Source organism: Falco cherrug, chromosome 3 (assembly GCF_023634085.1).
Source record: "Falco cherrug isolate bFalChe1 chromosome 3, bFalChe1.pri, whole genome shotgun sequence".
NCBI classification, from domain to species: Eukaryota; Metazoa; Chordata; class Aves; order Falconiformes; family Falconidae; genus Falco; species Falco cherrug.
The window spans coordinates 104,909,422-104,928,537 of NC_073699.1; the positions used below are offsets into that span (position 1 = coordinate 104,909,422).

The 19,116-nt window shown below is 61.0% G+C and overlaps 1 protein-coding gene across 1 annotated transcript; it reads right to left on the minus strand.

Annotated features, from left to right (window-relative positions):
* Nucleotides 1–15,548: 15,548 nt before the first annotated feature.
* On the minus strand, nt 15,549–18,428 carry LOC102059236 (cytochrome c oxidase subunit 6B1). Its single transcript, XM_055705763.1, has 4 exons — nt 18,283–18,428; nt 16,612–16,730; nt 16,380–16,480; nt 15,549–15,724 (listed from the first exon to the last, which is right to left on the minus strand). The coding sequence occupies exons 2-4, from the start codon at nt 16,715–16,717 to the stop codon at nt 15,671–15,673; spliced, it is 261 nt and encodes an 86-aa protein (XP_055561738.1). The 5' UTR covers nt 16,718–16,730; nt 18,283–18,428; the 3' UTR covers nt 15,549–15,670.
* Nucleotides 18,429–19,116: the final 688 nt, after the last annotated feature.

The following is a 19,116-nucleotide window of genomic DNA, read 5'->3' on the forward strand; positions in this document are numbered from 1 at the left end:
TGTGTCCCACTGCCGTCATGCAAGAACTTCCACTGTGGAGCAGGAACCCAGTGCAAGATGGTTGATGGGTGGCCCAAGTGTGTCCCAGTGCCCTCATGTGACAACATTCGTTGTGGGACAGGAACCCAGTGCAAGATGGTTGATGGGTGGCCCAAGTGTGTCCCAGTGCCCTCATGTGACAACATTCGTTGTGGGACAGGAACCCAGTGCAAGATGGTTGATGGGACGCCCAAGTGTGTCCCACTGCCATCGTGCAAGAACTTCCATTGTGAACGAGGAACCCAGTGCAAGATGGTTGATGGGTGGCCCAGGTGTGTCCCGGTGCACTCGTGTGACAACATTCATTGTGGGACAGGAACCCAGTGCAAGATGGTTGATGGGACACCCAAGTGTGTCCCACTGCCATCATGCATGAACTTCCATTGTGGAGCAGGAGCCTGGTGCAAGATGGTTGATGGGACACCCAAGTGCATCCCACTGCCGTCATGCAAGAACTTCCACTGTGGAGCAGGAACCCGGTGCAAGATGGTTGATGGGACACCCAAGTGTGTCCCACTGCCATCATGCATGAACTTCCACTGTGGAGCAGGAACCCGGTGCAAGATGGTGGATGGGTGGCCCAAGTGTGTCCCAATGCCCTCATGTCAGAACTTCCCCTGCAAGGGATGGACACGATGCCAGATGGTGGCCAGGAGACCCAAGTGTGTCCCCACGCCCTCGTGTCGCCTCTTCCGCTGCGGCGAGGGCACGCGGTGCGCCATGGTGGGCGGCTGGCCCAAGTGTGTCCACCTTGAGGCCTCCTGCCAGGCCATTCGCTGCCTGAAGGGGACCCAGTGCAAGATGGTGGACGGGTGGCCCAAATGCGTGCACAAGCAGCTCTTCCAGAGGGAAGCCCCACCACCTCCAGCTATCCACCTGCCACCTTCGTGCCACCACCATCCCTGTCCCCAGGAGTCCATGTGCCAGGTGGTAGAGGGTTGGCCACGGTGCGTCCAGACCAAGATGTCCTCAAGGCGACCTTCTTGTGGTGACATCCCCTGCCCCCAAGGGACCACGTGCCGGGTGGTGGAGGGGTGGCCCCACTGCATCCCATCCCCACGTTCCTGCCAGGACATCCAGTGCCAGAAGGGAACCATGTGCCAGATGGTGGATGGGTGGCCACGGTGCTTCCAAACGAAGATGTCCCCCAGGAGACCTTCTTGCCATGATGCCCACTGTCCCCAAGGGACCACGTGCAAGATGATGGATGGTCAACCACAGTGTGTCCACCACCCACCCTCCTGCAGTGACGTCCAGTGCCAGAAGGGAACCACGTGCCAGATGGTGGATGGGTGGCCACGGTGTGGTCAAACGAAGATGTCCCCAAGACAACCTTGCCAGGAGGTCCAGTGTCCCCAAGGAACCTCTTGCAAGGTGATGGATGAACAACCTCGCTGTGTCCACAACCCTCCCTCCTGCGATGACATCCAATGCCAGCAGGGAACCGTGTGTCACTTGGTGGATGGGTGGCCTTGGTGTGGGCCAACCAAGACCTCCCGCTCACAACCCATCCACCGAACCTCGACGTGTGAGGACATCCATTGCCAGAAGGGGACGACGTGCAAACTGCTGGACGGGTGGCCCAAGTGCATCGGTCCCCTCCCCTCCTGCGGTGACATTCGGTGTCCCCAAGGCACAATCTGCAAGTTGATTGGTGGGTGGCCCAAATGCATCCACAACCCACCCTCCTGCAGCCACTTCCAGTGTCCGAAGGGCACCACGTGCGTCATGGCACAGGGTTGGCCGCGTTGCGTGCAGAGAGGGCCGTCCCACCACCACGGACCTTCTCCCACGTGGGGGAGAACCGGGACATCTTCCCAGTCCCATCCCTTTCCAAAACGGCCATCCAATGGGCAGCCATCCTGCAGGAATCTCCGGTGTCAACAAGGAACCACATGCAAGATGATGGACGGTAAACCATGGTGTGTCCACGACCTACTATCCTGCAGGGACATCCAGTGCCAGAAGGGAACCACATGCCAGGTGGTGGATGGGTGGCCTCGGTGTGTCCAAATGAATATGTCCCCCAGGAGACCTTCTTGCCATGATGCCCACTGTCCCCAAGGGACCACATGCAGGATGATGGATGGTCAACCACAGTGTGTCCACCACCCACCCTCCTGCAGTGATGTCCAGTGTCAGAAGGGAACGACGTGCCAGATCGTTGATGGGGGGCCTCGGTGTGTCCAAACCAAGACCTCTGGGAGACCACCTTCTTGTCATGATGCCCACTGTTCCCAAGGGACCACATGCAAGATGATGGACGGTCAACTACGGTGTGTCCACCACCCACCCTCCTGCATCGAAATCCAGTGCCAGAAGGGAACCACGTGCCAGATGGTTGATGGGTGGCCTCGGTGTGTCCAAATCAAGACTTCCAGGAGGCCACCAACTTGTAGTGATATCTACTGTCTCAAAGGGACCATGTGCAAGGTGTTGGATGGACAACCACGGTGTGTCCACCACCCACCCTCCTGCAGCAATGTCCACTGCCAGAAGGGAACAACATGCCAGATGGTGGATGGGTGGCCACGGTGCATCCAAATGAATATGTCCCCAAGGAGACCTTCTTGCCATGATGCCCACTGTCCCCAAGGGACCACGTGCAAGATGATGGATGGTCAACCACAGTGTGTCCACCACCCACCCTCCTGCAGTGACGTCCAGTGCCAGAAGGGAACCACATGCCAGATGGTTGATGGGTGGCCTCAGTGTGTCCAAATCAAGACTTCCAGGAGACCACCTTCTTGTAGTGACATCCACTGTCCTCAAGGGACCACATGCAAGATGATGGATAGACAACCACAGTGTGTCCACCACCCGCCATCCTGCAGTGACGTCCAGTGCCAGAAGGGAACCACATGCCAGATGGTGGATGGGTGGCCACGATGTGTCCAAATGATTATGTCTCCCAGAAGACCTTCCTGCCATGATATCCACTGTCCCCAAGGGACCACGTGCAAGATGATGGATGGTCAACCACAGTGTGTCCACAACGCACCTTCATGCAGTGATGTCCAGTGCCAGAAGGGAACCACGTGCCAGATGGTGGATGGGTGGCCACGGTGCGTCCACACCAAGACCTCCATTCAGAGACCTTCTTGCAGTGATGTCCAATGTCCCAAGGAGACCATGTGCCAGATGAAAGATGGGTGGCCCCACTGTGTGCACCGCCAGCCCTCCTGCCAGGAGGTCCAGTGCCAGAAGGGAACCATGTGCCAGATGGTGAATGGGTGGCCACATTGTGTCCAAACCAAGACGTCCATTCAGGGACCTTCTTGCAGCAACCTCCAATGTCCCAAGGGGACCACGTGCAAGATGACAGATGGATGGCCTCACTGTGTCCACCACCAGCCCTCCTGCCAGGAAATCCAGTGCCAGAAGGGAACCACGTGCCAGATGGTTGATGGGTGGCCACGGTGCATCCAAACCAAGACCTCCATTCACAGACCTTCTTGCAGCGACCTACAATGTCCCAAGGGGACCATGTGCAAGATGAAAGATGGGTGGCCGCACTGTGTCCACCACCTGCCATCCTGCAGTGATGTCCACTGTCCCCAAGGGACCACATGCAACGTGGTCAGTGGTTGGCCTCGGTGTGTCCAAAACCATCCCTCCTGCAGTGATGTCCAGTGCCAGAAGGGAACCACATGCCAGATGGTTGATGGGTGGCCACATTGTGTCCACACCAAGACCTCCATTCGGAGACCTTCTTGCAGCGACCTCCAATGTCCCAAGGAGACCACATGCAAGATGACAGGTGGATGGCCCCAGTGTGTCCACCACCTGCCATCCTGCCAGGACATCCAATGCCAGAAGAGAACCACGTGTCAGATGGTGGATGGGTGGCCACAGTGCGTCCACACTAAGACCTCCATTCAGAGTCCTTCTTGCAGTGATGTCCAATGTCCCAAGGAGACCGTGTGTAAGATGACAGATGGGTGGCCTCACTGTGTTCACCACCCACCCTCCTGCAGTGATGTCCAGTGCCAGAAGGGAACCATGTGCCAGATGGTGGATGGGTGGCCACGGTGCGTCCACATGAAGATGTCCCTAAGGAGACCTTCATGCAATGATGTCCACTGTCCCAAGGGGACGATGTGTAATTTGATCAATGGCCAACCACGGTGTTTCCACCACCTGCTATCCTGCAGGGACGTCCACTGCCAGAAGGGAACCACGTGCCAGATGGTGGATGGGTGGCCACGGTGCATCCAAATGATGATGTTGCCAAGGAGACCTTCTTGCCATGACACTCACTGTCCCCAAGGGACCACGTGCAACATGATGGACGGTCAACCACAGTGTGTCCACAACGCACCTTCCTGCAGTGATGTCCAGTGCCAGAAGGGAACCACGTGCCAGATGGTTGATGGGTGGCCACGGTGCGTCCACACCAAGACTTCCATTCAGAGACCTTCTTGCAGTGATGTCCAATGTCCCAAGGAGACCGTATGCCAGATGACAGATGGGTGGCCCCACTGTGTCCACCGCCAGCCCTCCTGCCAGGAGGTCCAGTGCCAGAAGGGAACCACGTGCCAGATGGTGGATGGGTGGCCACGGTGCGTCCAAGTGAAGATGTCCCCAAGGAGACCTTCCTGCCATGATGTCCACTGTCCCAAGGGGACGATGTGCAACTTAATCAATGGCCAACCACGGTGTGTCCACCACCTGCCGTCCTGTCAGGAGGTCCAGTGCCAGAAGGGAACCACGTGCCAGATGGTGGATGGGTGGCCACAGTGCACCCAAACCAAGACCTCCATTCAGAGACCTTCTTGCAGTGATGTCCAATGTCCCAAGGAGACCGTATGCCAGATGACAGATGGGTGGCCTCACTGTGTCCACCACCGGCCGTCCTGCCAGGACATCCAATGCCAGAAGGAAACCATGTGCCAGATGGTGAATGGGTGGCCACGTTGTGTCCAAACCAAGACGTCCATTCGGAGACCTTCTTGCAGCAACCTCCAATGTCCCAAGGGGACCACGTGCAAGATGACAGATGGATGGCCTCACTGTGTCCACCGCCAGCCCTCCTGCCATGACGTCCACTGTCCCCAAGAGACCACATGCAATGTGGTCAATGGTAGGCCTCGGTGTGTCCAAAACCGTCCCTCCTGCCATGACATCCATTGCCAGAAGGGAACCACGTGCCAGATGGTGGATGGGTGGCCACGTTGTGTCCACACCAAGACCTCCATTCAGAGACCTTCTTGCAGTGATGTCCAATGTCCCAGGGAGACCACGTGCAATATGACAGATGGGTGGCCCCAGTGTGTCCACCACCTGCCATCCTGCCAGGACATCCAGTGCCAGAAGGGAACCACATGCCTGATGGTGGATGGGTGGCCACAGTGCATCCAAATCAAGATGTCCCCATGGAGACCTTCTTGCAATGGTGTCCACTGTCCCAAGGAGACCACATGCAACTTGATCAATGGCCATCCACGGTGTGTCCACCACCCACCCTCCTGCAGTGACGTCCAGTGCCAGAAGGGAACCACATGCCAGATGGTTGATGGGTGGCCTCAGTGTGTCCAAATGAAGATGTCCCCAAGGAGACCTTCTTGCCATGACACTCACTGTCCCCAAGGGACCACGTGCAAGATGATGGACAGTCAACCACAGTGTGTCCAACACCTGCCTTCCTGCAGTGATGTCCAGTGCCAGAAGGGAACCACGTGCCAGATGGTTGATGGGTGGCCACGCTGCATCCAAACCAAGACCTCCATTCGGAGACCTTCTTGCAGTGATGTCCAATGTCCCAAGGAGACCGTGTGCCAGATGACAGATGGGTGGCCCCACTGTGTCCACCGCCAGCCCTCCTGCCAGGAGGTCCAGTGCCAGAAGGGAACCACGTGCCAGATGGTGGATGGGTGGCCACGGTGTGTCCAAATGAAGATGCCCCCAAGGAGACCTTCATGCAATGATGTCCACTGTCCCAAGGGGACGATGTGTAATTTGATCAATGGCCAACCACGGTGTGTCCAACACCTGCCCTCCTGCCAGGAGGTCCAGTGCCAGAAGGGAACCACGTGCCAGACGGTTGATGGGTGGCCACGGTGTGTCCACACCAAGACTTCCATTCAGAGACCTTCTTGCAGCAACCTCCAATGTCCCAAGGGGACCACATGCAAGATGACAGATGGATGGCCTCACTGTGTCCACCACCAGCCCTCCTGCCATGATGTCCACTGTCCCCAAGGGACCACATGCAACATGGTCAGTGGTTGGCCTCGGTGTGTCCAAAATCGTCCCTCCTGCCAGGAGGTCCAGTGCCAGAAGGGAACCACATGCCAGATGGTGGATGGGTGGCCACGGTGTGTCCAAGTGAAGATGTCCCCAAGGAGACCTTCTTGCCTTGATGCCCCCTGTCCCCAAGGGACCTCGTGCAAGATGATGGATGGACAACCACGGTGTGTCCACAATGCACCTTCATGCAGTGATGTCCAGTGCCAGAAGGGAACCACGTGCCAGATGGTTGATGGGTGGCCACGCTGCATCCAAACCAAGACCTCCATTCGGAGACCTTCTTGCAGTGATGTCCAATGTCCCAAGGAGACCGTGTGCCAGATGACAGATGGGTGGCCCCACTGTGTCCACCGCCAGCCCTCCTGCCAGGAGGTCCAGTGCCAGAAGGGAACCACGTGCCAGATGGTGGATGGGTGGCCACGGTGTGTCCAAATGAAGATGCCCCCAAGGAGACCTTCATGCAATGATGTCCACTGTCCCAAGGGGACGATGTGTAATTTGATCAATGGCCAACCACAGTGTGTCCAACACCTGCCCTCCTGCCAGGAGGTCCAGTGCCAGAAGGGAACCACGTGCCAGACGGTTGATGGGTGGCCACGGTGTGTCCACACCAAGACTTCCATTCAGAGACCTTCTTGCAGCAACCTCCAATGTCCCAAGGGGACCACATGCAAGATGACAGATGGATGGCCTCACTGTGTCCACCACCAGCCCTCCTGCCATGATGTCCACTGTCCCCAAGGGACCACATGCAACATGGTCAGTGGTTGGCCTCGGTGTGTCCAAAATCGTCCCTCCTGCCAGGAGGTCCAGTGCCAGAAGGGAACCACATGCCAGATGGTGGATGGGTGGCCACGGTGTGTCCAAGTGAAGATGTCCCCAAGGAGACCTTCTTGCCTTGATGCCCCCTGTCCCCAAGGGACCTCGTGCAAGATGATGGATGGACAACCACGGTGTGTCCACAATGCACCTTCATGCAGTGATGTCCAGTGCCAGAAGGGAACCATGTGCCAGATGGTTGATGGGTGGCCACGCTGCATCCAAACCAAGACCTCCATTCGGAGACCTTCTTGCAGTGATGTCCAATGTCCCAAGGAGACCATGTGCCAGATGACAGATGGGTGGCCCCACTGTGTCCACCGCCAGCCCTCCTGCCAGGAGGTCCAGTGCCAGAAGGGAACCACGTGCCAGATGGTGGATGGGTGGCCACGGTGTGTCCAAATGAAGATGCCCCCAAGGAGACCTTCATGCAATGATGTCCACTGTCCCAAGGGGACGATGTGTAATTTGATCAATGGCCAACCACGGTGTGTCCAACACCTGCCGTCCTGCCAGGACATCCAGTGCCAGAAGGGAACCACGTGCCAGATGGTGGATGGGTGGCCACAGTGCACCCAAACCAAGACCTCCATTCAGAGACCTTCTTGCAGTGATGTCCAATGTCCCAAGGAGACCGTGTGCCAGATGACAGATGGGTGGCCCCAGTGTGTCCACCACCTGCCCTCCTGCAGCAATATCCACTGTCCCAAGGGCACAGAGTGCACTGTGACTGATGGGTGGCCACGTTGTCTTCCCACCTCCTTCTTCTTTGGATCTACTTCCTGGAACCACCCTGCTGATGACCCCCCGTTTTCTCAGGGGCTTCCATCACCTCCCTTGTCCTGTGTCGGCACCCGCTGCATCACCATTCCCGGCTCCTGCCACAGTATTGCCTGCAAACGTGGCACCACCTGCGTGATGGTGCATGGCCACCCTGCCTGCATCTCCCGACCTTCCTGCAAAAACCTCCGCTGCAAGGTGGGCATGGGCTGCAGGGTCCTCAACGGGTGGCCCCGCTGCATCCGCGTCCCCTCCTGCAGCGACTTGCGGTGCCCGAGCCAGACAAGGTGCCGGGTGGTGCAAGGGTGGCCCAAGTGCATGGAGATGACAAGGAGCGCCCGGGCAGCCACCTGCGCCCACCTCTCCTGCCAGCCTGGGACTGTGTGTGACGTGGTGGGGGGCGCCCCCCGTTGTGTTGCCCCCAAGCCCACCTGCGCCACCATGCGCTGCGCCGCTGGCACCGCCTGCCGCGTGGTGGAGGGGTGGCCCACCTGTGTCCCCAACAAGCCATCGTGCACTGAGGTGCGTTGCCCGCTGGGGACCACCTGCCAGGTGGTGGAGGACTGGCCGACGTGCGTGCCCAACAAGCCGTCGTGCAACGATGTGCGCTGCCCCCCAGGAACGACGTGCCAGCTGGTGGAAACCTCCCCCAGATGCCTCCCCAACAAACCATCATGTAAAGACCTGCGTTGCCCGGCAGGGACGACATGCAAGATGGTGGAGGGCTGGCCCAAATGTGTAGCCATCACCCCATCCTGCAATGCCCTGAGTTGTCCACCTGGAGCGACATGCAAGATGGTGGAAAGCTCCCCCAGATGCGTTCCCATCATCCCAACCTGCAATGACCTGAGTTGCTCCAAGGGGACAAGGTGTGAGATGGTGGAAAGCTCCCCCAGATGTGTTCCCATCATCCCAACCTGCAATGACCTGAGTTGCTCCAAGGGGACAAGGTGTGAGATGGTGGAAAGCTCCCCCAGATGCATTCCCATCATCCCAACCTGCAATGACCTGAGTTGCTCCAAGGGGACAAGGTGTGAGATGGTGGAAAGCTCCCCCAGATGCGTTCCCATCATCCCAACCTGCAGTGACCTCAATTGTCCAAAGGGAACAAGGTGTGAGATGGTGGAAACCTCCCCCAGATGCATTCCCATCATCTCATCCTGCAATGCCCTGAATTGTCCACCTGGAACGACGTGCAAGATGGTGGAAACCTCCCCCAGATGCGTTCCCATCATCCCAACCTGCAATGACCTGAGTTGCTCGAAGGGGACAATATGTGAGATGGTGGAAAGTTCCCCCAGATGCGTTCCCATCTCCCATCCCCCACTCATCTGCCATGTCTTGGGGCGTTGGCACTACCGGGCCTTTGATGGGAAGAACTACGGCTTGGCTGGAGCTTGCACCCAGACGTTGGTGACCACCTGTAGCACCCAGTTGCCCACCCTCCAGGTCACAGTGGGAGGCCAGGTGGGCAGGGGACCAGGCGCCACCTTCAGCCACGTCACGCTCCGCGGTGACAGCTATGAGGTGGTCCTGCTCCGAGGAGAAGAGACCATGGCACGGGTGAGGAGACAGTGTGGGGTGGGGTGTCTTCTCCATCCTTGAGGCATCCGAAGCTTCTTGCCCCATTTCCACCCCCCAGATCTCATAACTGGGGGGTGGGGGAGGGGATCAGTGCCAACCCGTGTCCCCTCACCCACAGGTGGCCGGGCGCCAGGTCCGCCTGCCCCTCTGGCTGGCGGGGGGGCGGGTGCGCCTGGAGCGGCGCGGGGGGCAGCGGCGGGTGACAACGGCTGTGGGCGTGCGGGTGGCCTTCGGTGGTGATGGCGCGGTGACGGTGACGGTGCCGGCGATGCTGCGGGGGCAGCTCTGCGGCATCTGCGGCCACCCTGAGGATGGGGACAGCGTGGGACAGGGGACGCGGTGCTGTGAGTGGGGTGGGGAGGGGTCCGTGGGTGCAGGCTGAGGGGGGGGAGGGAGGGGGTGGGGGTTGGTGGGGGGAGGGGAATGGAGCTGTGGGTGGGGGAATAGAGGAAGAGGTGGAGGATGATGGTGGGACGGAGAAGCAGGGAGATCAGTGGATGGAGAAGGATGAAGGGATGGAGAAACAGTAGAAAGATGGAGGGATGGAGGAGCAGAGGGATCAGTGGGTGAAGGAAGATGGAGGGATGAAGGAGCAGTAGAATGATGGAGGGATGGAGGAGCAGGGAGATCAATGGGTGAAGAGGGATGGAGGAGCAGAGGGATCAACAGAAGAAGGATGGAAGGATGGAGGAACAGTAGCAGGATGAAGGGATGGAGGAGCAGGTAGATCAGTGGGTGCAGGAGGATGGAGGGCTGGAGGAGCAGGTGGAGAAGGACACCAACGGGTCTAATGGGTGCGGGTGGGTGGAAGGCTGGAGGCCGGTTGGCGAACCCTTCCAGAAGGCAACCTGGACCAACCCTCGCTCCTCCTGCCCCCGCAGCTCCCCCCTGCTCCCCCCCACCCCCCCAGGAGCCCTGCGCCCCCCCTCCCCTCCCCCCCCCCCACCTCCCCTCCCACTCCCTCTGCCGCCACCTGCTCCGCCCTGGGCCTGGGCCACCTCCGGACCTTCGACCTTCTCCACCGCCACTTCCCCATCTCCTGCCTCTACCTCCTGGCCGGGCTCTGCCCCGGCGCCCGTGGGGCCGCATCCTTCCGCGTGCTGCTGCGCGGTGGCCCTGGCGGCATCGTGGGCGTCCAGGTGCTGGTGCCTGGCACGCGGGTGGCGCTGGACCCCCGGCGGGTGACGGTGAGTAGCCATGGGGGGAGGGGTAAGGGAGGGGGAGGGGGGAGGGGAGGGAGGGAGCAGGTTGGGGGGGCCGGGGAGGAGGTTGCCCATGGCTAGTGAGAAGGTCACCAAGGGCCAGTGAGAAGGTGGTTGGTGGCCAGCGAGAAGGTGGTTAGTGGCTGCTGAGAAGGTCACCAGGGGCTAGTGAGAAGATTGTTGGTGGCCAGTGAGGAAGTTGCCAGTGGCTGGTGAGGAGGTTGCCAGGGGCTAGTGAGAAGGTGGTTGGTGACTACTGAGAAGGTTGCCATGGGCTAGCAAGAAGGTTGCCCAGGGGCCAGTAAGAAGGTGGTTGGTGGCCAGTAAGAAGATGGTTGGTGGCCGGTGAGAAGGTGGTTGGTGGCCAGTGAGAAGGTTGCCATGGGCTAGTGAGAAGGTCACCAGGGGCAAGTGAGAAGGTGGTTGGTGGCCAGTGAGAAGTTCACCAGGGGCTAGTGAGAAGGTCACCGGGGCTAGTGAGAAGATTGTTGGTGGCCAGTGAGGAAGGTGTCCAGGGGCTGGTGAGAAGGTGTCCAGGGGCTAGTGAGAAGGTTACTGGTGGCCAGTGAGCAGGTTTCCATGGGCTAGCGAGCAGGTTGCTGGTGGCTAGTGAGAAGGTGGTTGGTGGCCAGTGAGCAGGTTGCCATGGGCTAGCGAGCAGGTTGCCGGTGGCTAGTGAGAAGGTGGTTGGTGGATAGTGAGCAGGTTGATGGTGGCCAGTGAGCAGGTTGATGGTGGCTAGTGAGCAGGTTGCCAGTGGCTAGTAAGAAGGTTCCCCATGGCTAGCGAGCAGGCTGCCGGTGGCTAGCAAACAGGTTGCCCTGGGCTAGCAAGCAGGTTGCTGGTGCCCACTGGCCCACTCCCCCTTTGCCCCACCCCCCGCCCCCACAGGTGAACGGCGTGCCCACCCCACTACCCCATGCCGGGGGTCCCTCATCTGTCACCGTGGTGGCCCGGGGGTGGGAGTTGGTGGCCCAGACCCCCCAGGGGGTGATGGTGGCTTTCGACGGGCGCAACGGCCACGTCACCGTCCAGGTACCTGGGGAGTATGGGGGGCGTCTGTGCGGCCTCTGCGGTGATGGTGATGGCGACCCCCGCAACGATGCGAGGCCGGCAGCGGGGTGGCGGGTGGGGGGAGGGGGGGAAGAGAGGTGTGGGGAGGTGGGGGTGTGTGGGACAGGGCAGAAAGGGGGGGAGGGGGGATGCGGGGTGCTGCTGGAGGAGGGGGGGCCCTTCCGGCTCTGCCACGCAGCTGTTCACCCTGGGACCTACTACCGGGACTGCGTGGCTGACGGGTGTCGCGGGGACGGCGCCTGCCGTGTCATCGCCGCCTACACCGCCGCCTGCCAGAAGGCTGGGGAGAAGGTTCTGGAATGGCGCTCACAGGGCTTCTGCCGTGAGTCACCCAACTGGGGGGGCGGGGGAGGGGGCAGGGGAGAGGCAAGGGGGGACAGGGATCCATAGAGCACCCCCAGACCCATAGAGCACCCCAGGACCCATAGAGCACCCAGGTGTGTGGGTGGGTGGGGGTTCAGCCCCATAGAACACCCAGGGACCCATAGAGCACCCCAGGACCCAGGTTGGGGGGCTCCAGCCCCACAGAGCACCCAGGGATCCACACAGCACCCAAGTGTTGGGGGAGGGGTGTGTTCCTACCCCCCACAGCGCCCCCCAGGGGGTCCCAGACCCCTTCCGGGGTGGGGGTGGGGGTGTCCCAGGCACCCGGGCAGCACCCAACCCGCCCCCCCTCCCCTCCCCCCACAGCCCCCAAGTGCCCGGTGGGCACCCGCTACACCCTCTGCACCCCCAGCTGTGCCCAAGGGTGCCGGGAGGGCTGCGCATCCCCCCATGATGCCGCGGGGTGCCCAGTGATGGCAGTGAGGGCAGCGACGGCAGCGACGGCAGCGGTGGGAGCAAAGGCAGCGATGGAAGCAAGGGTAGCAACGGCAGCGGTGGAAGCATCAGGGGCCACCAGCCCCCCAGGGACCTGCCGCGCCGTGGGGACACGTCACTACGTGACCTTCGACGGGGCGCCCGCGGCCACCGGGGGTCACTGCCCCTACGTGGTGGCGCGGAGCTGCGGCCCCCCCGGGCCCCACCCCCCCTTCCAGGTCACCGTCACCCCCCAGCCCCGCGGTGGCACTGGAGGCCGGAGGGTGACTGTGAGCGTGGGGAAGCACCGGTGGGTGCTACAGGGGGCGCGGCTGGGCAGCGTGGAGGTGAGGGGGGGGAGGGGAGGTGAGGGGGGGTGGGGGGGAAGAGGATGGATGGATGGATGGATGGAGGAGTTTGGGGGGCTGAAGAAGGTTGGAGAAGGTTGTGGGGCTTGAGAAGGTTGGAGAAGGTTGTGGGGCTGGAGAAGCTTGTGGGGCTGGAGAAGGTTGGAGAAGGTTGGGGGGCTGGAGAAGGTTGGAGAAGATTGGGGGGCTGGAGAGAGTTGGAGAAGGTTGTGGGTCTGGAGAAGGTTGGAGGAGGTTGTGGGGCTGGAGAAGGTTGGAGATCTGGAGAAGGTTGTGGGGCTAGAGAAGGTTGGGGGGTTGGAGAAGGTTTGAGGTCTGGAGGAGGTTGGAGGGCTGGAGAAGATTGGAGGAGGTTGCGGGGGTGGAGAAGGTTGTGGGGCTGCAGAAGGTTCCAGAAGGTTGTGGGGCTGGTGGAGGCCACGAAGCTCTGGAGAAGGTCAGAGGACACGTGGCCACCACCTGGAAAGACCCCTCAGGGGGGACCACGTGGGGCAGCCCCCTAAGTATGTCCCCCCCCTCCCCCCCCCCCCAGGTGGACGGTGCTGCCGTGCCGCTGCCCACCTGCCGGGGGGGCGGAGCCACCTGTGTCACCTCCTGGGGTGCCACCACCCTCCTGGTGGCCACCGGCTCCGGCCTCCGCGTCACCACTGGCCCCGGGGTGGGGGTGACTATCACCGTGACCCCCCAGCACCGGAACAGCACCTGCGGCCTCTGCGGCAACTTCGATGGTGGCCCCAGCAACGACGGTGGCCACATGGACCCCACCCCCAGCTGTCCCCTCCCCCCCCCATGCCACCAACCCCCCCGGTGGAAGCGGCAGCACCAGGAGCTTTGCGGGGTCCTCCAGGATCCCCGAGGGCCCTTTGGGGCCTGTCACCCCAGGGTGGCCCCCGGGGTCTTCTACAGCATCTGCCTGCAGGAGCTTTGTGAAGCTGCGATGGGCCACCAGGACGTTCTCCAGAAGGTTCTCCAGAAGGTTGTCCAGGAGGGCCACCAGGAAGGCCACCAGAAGGACTACCAGGAGGTTCTCCAGAAGGTTCTCCAGGAGGCCCACCAAGAAGTTCTCCAGAAGGGCTACCAGAAGGTTCTCCAGAAGGTTCTCCAGAAAGTTCTCCAGGAAGGCCACCAAGAAGTTCTCCAGAAGGGCTACCAGGAGGTTCTCCAGGAGGTTCTCCAGGAGGGCCACCAAGAAGTTCTCCAGAAGGGCCACCAGGAGGTTCTGCAGGAGGGCCACCAGGAAGTTCTCCAGATGGTTCTCCAGGAGGTGCTCAGTGCCTATGAGGCGGCTTGTCACCAGGCGGGAGCGCGGGTGGGACACTGGAGGACACCCGACATCTGCCGTGAGTTGGGGACCATGGGGACATCGGGGGGGGAGGGGACAAGTTGGGGACTCGGGGGGGGGGGGTGGTCTACCAGGCATGGGCAGCCGTGATGTCACCTCCATGGCCAGCCGTGATGTCCCTGTGGGTCCATGGTGGCCTTGGTGTCCCCTCCTCGGTGTCCCCTCTTTGGTGTCCCTTCCATGGTGACCTCTTTTTGGTGTCCCCTCCATGATGGTGTCCCCTCCATGATGTCCCCTCCCCCATGGTGACCTCTCTTTGGTGTCCCCTCCATGGTGTCTCCTTGATGTCCCCACCTTGGTGTCCCCTCCATGATGTCACCTCCATGGTGTCCCCTTCTTGGTGTCCCCTCCCCCATGGTGTCCCCTCCCCCATGGTGACCTCCCTTTGGTGTCCCCTCCCCCCATGTGTCCCCCCTCACCCCTCCGTGTCCCCTCCAGCCCGGGGGTGCCCCCGGCCCCTCCCCCGCTGTCACCCCGGGGCCACCTGCGCATCCCCCCCCAGGCTGCAGCCGAGGGACCTGCTGGCAGGTGAGGGGGGGAGGGGCACCGGGGGGGGGGGGGCCAGGTGGCCACCAGGGGTGGCTGGTGGGCAACCAGGTGGATGGTGGCCACCAAAGAGTGGCTGGTGGGCAACAAGGTGGCTGGTGGGCTACCACATGGCTGTGGGCAACAAGGTGGCTGGTGGCTACCAGGGGTGGCTACTAGGCCACCAGGGGTGGCTGGTGGGCAACCAGGTGGCTGGTGGCTACCAGGGGTGCCTGGTGACTACCATGGGTGGTTGGTGGGCAACGAGGTGGTTGGTGGCTAACGAGGTGGCTGGTGGGCCATGGGGTGGTTGGTGGGCAACAAGGTGGATGATGGGCTACCATGGGTGGCCGGTGGGCCACCAGGTGGCTGGTGGACCACCAGGTGGCTGGTGGATGAGGACTGGCTGGTGGTCACCAAGAGTGGTTGGTGGCCACCACGCCCCCCTCCCAGGCCAGCTGCTGGAAGTGCTGCCGCTGCGAGGCCTCGGACAGACCTTGGTGGCCCCGGGGGACCTGGTGGGCCACCTGCTGCCCCTCCCCCACCTCCCCTTGGCCCCGTAGTGTCCCCAAGGAGGGGGGGAAGAGGACACAGTGGGGGGGGGGGGAGGGGAGAGTTGTGTCCCCATCCCCCCCAATTTCTTCATTAAACTTTTGCTCCCAGGGGTGGTCGGTGGCTTTGATCTGTCCCCTCCCCCACCCCCTCCGACCCCTCCCTCCACCCATCCCCTCCCCCCCCCCCAGTAAAACCACCCCAGTGACCAGTTCACTCCTTTATTGGCCACCAGGCGGGTGACAGCAGTGTGTGTCGTGTGTGTCCCCCCCCTCAGCGGTGTCCCGTGTCCCCTCCCCCCCCCTCCAGCTCCGGGGTGGGGGAGGGGCGGGGGTTGCTCAGATTTTGCCGGGGAAGGTCCCCTCCTCGCGGTACTCGTCCCACGTGGTCACCTGGGGGGGGGGGGGAAGGGGACAAGGTGACACCGGGGTGCGGGGCACGACACACAGACACAAACCCCCTGGGGACACTTGGGTCCACCCTGGAGGACCCTGAGGGACCCAAGGACCATGGGGACACCCTGGGGACCTTTGGAGACACCTTGAGGACACCCTGGGGACACTTGGGGACACCCTGGGGACACATAGTGACACTTGGGGGCACCCTGGGGACACTCTGAGGACACTTGGTGACACCCTGGGGGACCGTGAGGGCTGTGGGACTATCTTGGGGACATTGAGGACACCTTGGGGCACCCTGGAGGCCCCTGAGGGACCCAAGGACGATGGAGACACCGTGGGGACACTTGGTGACATTTGGGGAGCCCTGGGGACCCTTGTTGACCCCTGGTGACCCTTGGGGACCTGTGGTGACATTTGGGGACCCCCTGGTGACCCTCATTGACCCTTGTAGACACCCTTGTTGACCCTGGGGGCATCCTTGTTGACCCATGTTGACCCCTGGTGACCCATGTTGACCTTTGCTGACTCCTGGTGACACACTTGGTGACCCACGTTGACCCTTGCAGAACTTTGGGGACACCCTTGTTGACCCCTATTGACCCTTGGGGACATTTGGGGACACCTGGTGAGCTTTGGGGACCCTCACCCAGGAGGTGGGACACAAGGACCTGTAGACCCGCTGGTACCACTGGCAGGGGCTGGCGTCTGCCCCTTTGGCCGCCATCGCCTTCTGGCACCGGTGGAAATCTGTGGGGGGGGCGGGGGGTGGGGGGGTGAGGGGACACTGAGGAGACACCGAGGGGACCCCCCGGGTGGGAGGAAGGGACCGTGGTGGCCCCTGGAGGGTCCCTGGTGGACCGGGGGGGGAGGGGCAGTACCCAGGTAGTTCTGCCAGCAGTTGCGCGTCTGGTTCTGGTTGGGGAAACGGCTGTCGAAAGGAGCCGTCTTGTAACGCTCCAGCTTGGCCTTGATGTCCTCCGCCATGCTAATTAGCGGCCTAATTAGCAGCCGGCACTCGTTAATGATGCAGAAGGGGTTAATTAGCCATCCCCTCCCCCCGGAGTGATTAACACACACCCCCCGCCATGACCACCCCCCCCCCCCCACCCCCCCCCAGAGAATTAATCCACCGTTTGTGGCCGTGACACCAGCACAAACACCACCAAGGACAAACCCAGCTACTCTATTAACTAATTAACAAGGCTAATTAATCCTTCCTGGGCTAATTAATATTCCTCTGAGGGCAATTAGTCCCCCCTTGAGATAATTAATCACTTCTGGGAGTAATTAAACCATCATTTGTGGCCATAACACCAACAAAACCAGTAAGGAACAGCCACAGGGATATACCTATCTACTCTATTAACTAATTAACAGGGTTAATTAAGACCCACACGGCTAATTAATAATTTCTGAGGGTAGTTAGCCACCTCTTGGGATAATTAATCACCCCAGGTAGTAATTAATCCATCGTTTGTGGCCATAACACCACAACAAACACCACCAAGGACAGACCCAGCTACTCTGTAACTAATTAACAGGATTAATTAACCCCCCCCCGGACTAATTAATATTCCTCTCAAAGTCATTAACTCTCTCTGGGACTAATTAACCACCCCACATACACAAAAGATACTCGTTAATTAACTCCTTAACAATAATTAGGAAACAAACAGCTTTACCAGAGTTAATTTCAAAAGGGCTAATTAGCTCTACTAATTAGTTAGGAGTTAATTAAGCTAATTCAGCATTAATAGTCCCCCCCAGGATAATTAACCCCCTCAGCAATAATTAACCCAGTTGTGTAGGAGAAAGGAGGGTAATGGGCGCAAATTAGTGCGGCTAATTACACCCCCCGGGCTAATTAACCTCCCCCCAAGTGCCCTCCCAGTAACCCCGCCAGTGCCTTCCAGTAACCCCGCCCAGTAACCCACCAGTGCCTCCCAGTAACCCACCAGTAGCCCTCCAGTGCCTCCCAGTAACCCCCCCAGTGGCACCAGTAACCTCCCAATAACCCCCCCAGTGCCCTCCCAGTAACCCACCAGTAGCCCTCCAGTGCCTCCCAGTAACCCCACCCAGTGGCACCAGTAACCCCCCAGTAAGCCCCCCAGTGCCACCAGTAACACCCCATTAACCCCCCCCAGTGCCCACCCAGTACCCCCCAGTAACCCCAGAGTAACCCCCCCAGTGCCCTCACAGAAGCCCCCCGTGCCTCCCAGTAGCCCCAGGTAACCCACCCAGTGCCCCCCAGTGCTTCCCCAGTGCCCTCCCAGTAACAGCCAAGTGCCACCAACAACCCTCCCAGTAATGCCCCAGTACCACCAGCAGCCCCTCCCAAGTAGCCCTCCCAGTAACAGCTCCAGTGCCTCCCAGCGCCACCAATAACCCTCCCAGTAACCCCCCAGCGCCACCAGTAAACCTCCCAGTAGCCCTCCCAGCAACGCCCCAATGCCTCCAGTAACCCTCCCAGCAACGCCCCCGTGCCCTCCCAGTAGCCCCCACTAACCTCCCCAGCGCTCCCCAGTAGCTCCCAGTTCCCCCCCCCTCACCCGGTACCACCGACGCGACCTCAAAGTGACTTTCACCACCGCCGCCCCCGAGCCGGAACTGGAACCAAGGAGACGCAGCGGAAGCGCAGCGCGCCGCCGGAAGTGACGTAGTACCAGCCCTGCGAACCTAAGCCGAGCGGCCATAGAGATGCGGCGGGTGGAGCGACACACGCGGAGGTGGGGGCGGGAGCTTGGAGGACCGCGGCGGCCATAGAGAGGACTTAGGAGGACTGAGCGTCGCCCGCGGTGGGAGGACCCCGCGCCTACCCGGAAGTACCCCCCAAGGACCCCCAAACACCCTCTGGGGACCCCCAGGACCCCAAAATGGCTCAATCCCTGCCCAAAGACCCCCCCCAGGACGCCCAAAATGGGCCCCAGAGCCCCCAGAATGGCCCATTCCTGCCCAAAGACACCCCCCCCCCGAGACCCCCAAAATGACCCCAGGACCCCCCCAGGACCCCCCAAAATGGCCTATCCCTAAGCACAGACCCCCCAGGACCCCCAAAATGGGCCCCAGACCCCCCAGAATTGCCCATTCCTGCCCAAAAGACCCCCCCAGGACCCCCAAAATTGCACATCTCTGCCCAAAGAACCCCCCGGACCCCCCCAAATTGGTCCCAGGACACCCCCGGGACCCCGAAAATGGCCCATACCTGCCCAAAGACCCCCCAAAATCACCCCAGGATCCCCCCAACCCCCCCCAAAATGGCCCATCCCTAAGCACAGACCCCTCTACAGGACCCCTAAAATGGGTCTCAGACCCCCCAGAATGGCCCATTCCTGCCCAAAGACCCCCCCCAGGACACCACAAAATGGCCCCAGAACCCCCCAAAT

Excerpts from the sequence above, each read along its gene's own strand:
- LOC102059236 (XM_055705763.1), bottom strand. The coding sequence starts at position 16,717 with ATGGCGGAGGACATCAAGGCCAAGCTGGAGCGTTACAAGACGGCTCCT. Across the intron at positions 16,481-16,611 it reads CTGCTGGCAGAACTACCTGG|ATTTCCACCGGTGCCAGAAG; the intron begins GTACTGCCCCTC and ends CCCCCCCCACAG. Across the intron at positions 15,725-16,379 it reads CCTTGTGTCCCACCTCCTGG|GTGACCACGTGGGACGAGTA; the intron begins GTGAGGGTCCCC and ends CCCCCCCCCCAG.